We start from the raw sequence: 2059 nt of genomic DNA, 5'->3' as shown, positions 1-2059 counted from the left end.
TTTTTTTTCCATTTTCTTAAAAATGGTTTAAAGGCTGAGCTGTGAAGGCCATGATCATTAAACTTTGTTTTTGTGAAGACCTGTATCTGAACTGTAAATCGTGCTTTTTACAATCATAATCAACAACACAGACACTGTAGAAAGAACTTGATTTATTTATTATTTAATTTTTTTTGGTTTTCCAAAAAGTGTAAAAATGGTCAAACTGAGTTTTACTTTTTTGGTGTAAAAAAAAAAAAGGTCATAAAAATATGGCTGAGGATTATTGCACGAAAATGTAAAATGTTGAAAAAAAAACAAGTTGATCTGTTTTTATTTAGGCTTGCAAAGGAGCGGAGAATTTCCGGTAAATTAAAAAACTTTGAAAACACTTTACTATAAGGTTCATTAGTTAATGTTGATTAATGCATTAACTAACATTAACAAGGAACAATAGATTTGTTATAGTATATTATGTATAACGTTACAGTATAACTTAAGAAAATTGTTAGTTATGTTAGCTCAGGTCCATTAAATAATATTAACAGATAAAACTTTGGATTTTAATAATATAATAGTAAATGTTGCCGTTACTATGAACAGAGATTAATAAGTGCTTTACAAGTATTTGTCATTATTAGTTCATGTTAACTAATGTTAACAAATGGAACATTATTGTAAAGTGTCACAAACGTTACTATAAATTTAGGCTTTAGGGTGTCAAAAATAAAAAAAAAGGAGGGAAACATGCACAAAACATTTATTTTTCTTTGCCAAAATTTTGAATATTTACACACAGATTTGCACAAATGTTTCTTCTAGGTGCACTTATGTTTATATTGTGTTTCTAAGATGTAATAAAATCTTAAAACCATGTGCTGCTTTCCAAACCGCTGGATGACAAACTGACACACAAACAGTAAAAGGTGTAGTATTTTATTCAGAAAAGAGAAATGAATGTAGAGTACTTAGAAACAAGGGTGAGTGAAAGGTATATTTACAGTAAAGCAACATTTAAAGGCAATCAGACATCAGTAACAGATCACATTGTGTTAGCAAAAAACCCCTTCAACTCCTACTTACAGTATATAAATGATGTTATACCTAACTACACTTCCAAGATCACGTCTGAGTGACTGGTGTTTGGAGCGGCTCCGCTGTTAATGATCAAACTAAAACGGTGACGTCAGTGTCGCTAATAAAGTCTTATCGTGTCGTATAAAACATGCAGTTGGTCGCGATCGGATGCACATCTGAGATGAGTTTGGCAGCAAGCGCTAAGGTGACGTTTCACCAGGTTGGCGAAATTCGCGCATTTTCGCACTTCTTTTGGGGGGGGGAACCATGATTTATAAAATTTCGCTGCATAGTATCGCTGCACGTGGTGAACGTTAAACATTTTTCAGCGGTAACTTGTAAGTGACGGTGAAATGTTTTGGAATCTCCACTGAGAGTTCGAGTTGGCGTCGCTAACGTCTCAAGCGCTGGCCTCCATGTTGTCGGGACAGCCCTGCTGCAGCTGTACGACCACAGTCTCCACGGTAGCCTCCTCCTCGCTGTCGGTGGTGTCGCTGCGCTCGTCGTAGTCCGAGGACTCGGCGTCGGGACGGGACAGCGAGCCGGACATGGTGCCGAAGGAATGGGCGCTGGTGGAGGCCAGAGATCGCAGCAGGGGCGTGTTTCCCGACACTTCGTTCTCCTCGCCGCCGCTGTCACCAGACTCCGACTCGGAGTCAGAGTCGCCGTCAGACGGCACGACCTTCTGCTTGCACACGGGGCAGGTCTTCTTGGTTTTGGTCAGCCACGGGTCGACACACTTGCTGTGATAGGCTGAGGATTGGTGCAGAGAGAATTAATGCCACACATCCTGACAAAGCTGGTTTATTACATGGTAATTATTTTAATGTATTAGTAATTCACTTCAATTCCACTAACTAAAATTAGTTCAAAAGACATTATCACCATATATATATATATATATATGTATTTTTTTTAAAGAAATATTGATAATTTAATTTAATATATAAATTGATCCAATTATTATTCTGCACTTTAATGTCATGGGTTGTTTTTTCTTAAA

The 2059-nt window shown here is 37.3% G+C and overlaps 1 protein-coding gene across 1 annotated transcript in view; it reads right to left on the bottom strand.

The window, feature by feature from the left end:
• Window positions 1-901: 901 nt before the first annotated feature.
• LOC107720392 (E3 ubiquitin-protein ligase RNF13-like) overlaps window positions 902-2059 on the bottom strand; it is a 10969-nt gene continuing 9811 nt past the window's right edge. The window contains exon 7 of the mRNA XM_016528083.1: window positions 902-1809. Within this exon, the coding sequence (XP_016383569.1) occupies window positions 1457-1809 (353 nt within the window). The 3' untranslated portion in view covers window positions 902-1456. The remainder of the gene's footprint in view (window positions 1810-2059) is intronic.

Source organism: Sinocyclocheilus rhinocerous, unplaced genomic scaffold (assembly GCF_001515625.1).
Source record: "Sinocyclocheilus rhinocerous isolate Xijiao unplaced genomic scaffold, SAMN03320098_v1.1 scaffold391, whole genome shotgun sequence".
In the NCBI taxonomy this organism is placed as follows: Eukaryota; Metazoa; Chordata; class Actinopteri; order Cypriniformes; family Cyprinidae; genus Sinocyclocheilus; species Sinocyclocheilus rhinocerous.
This window is presented reverse-complemented; position numbering and strand designations above follow the sequence as displayed.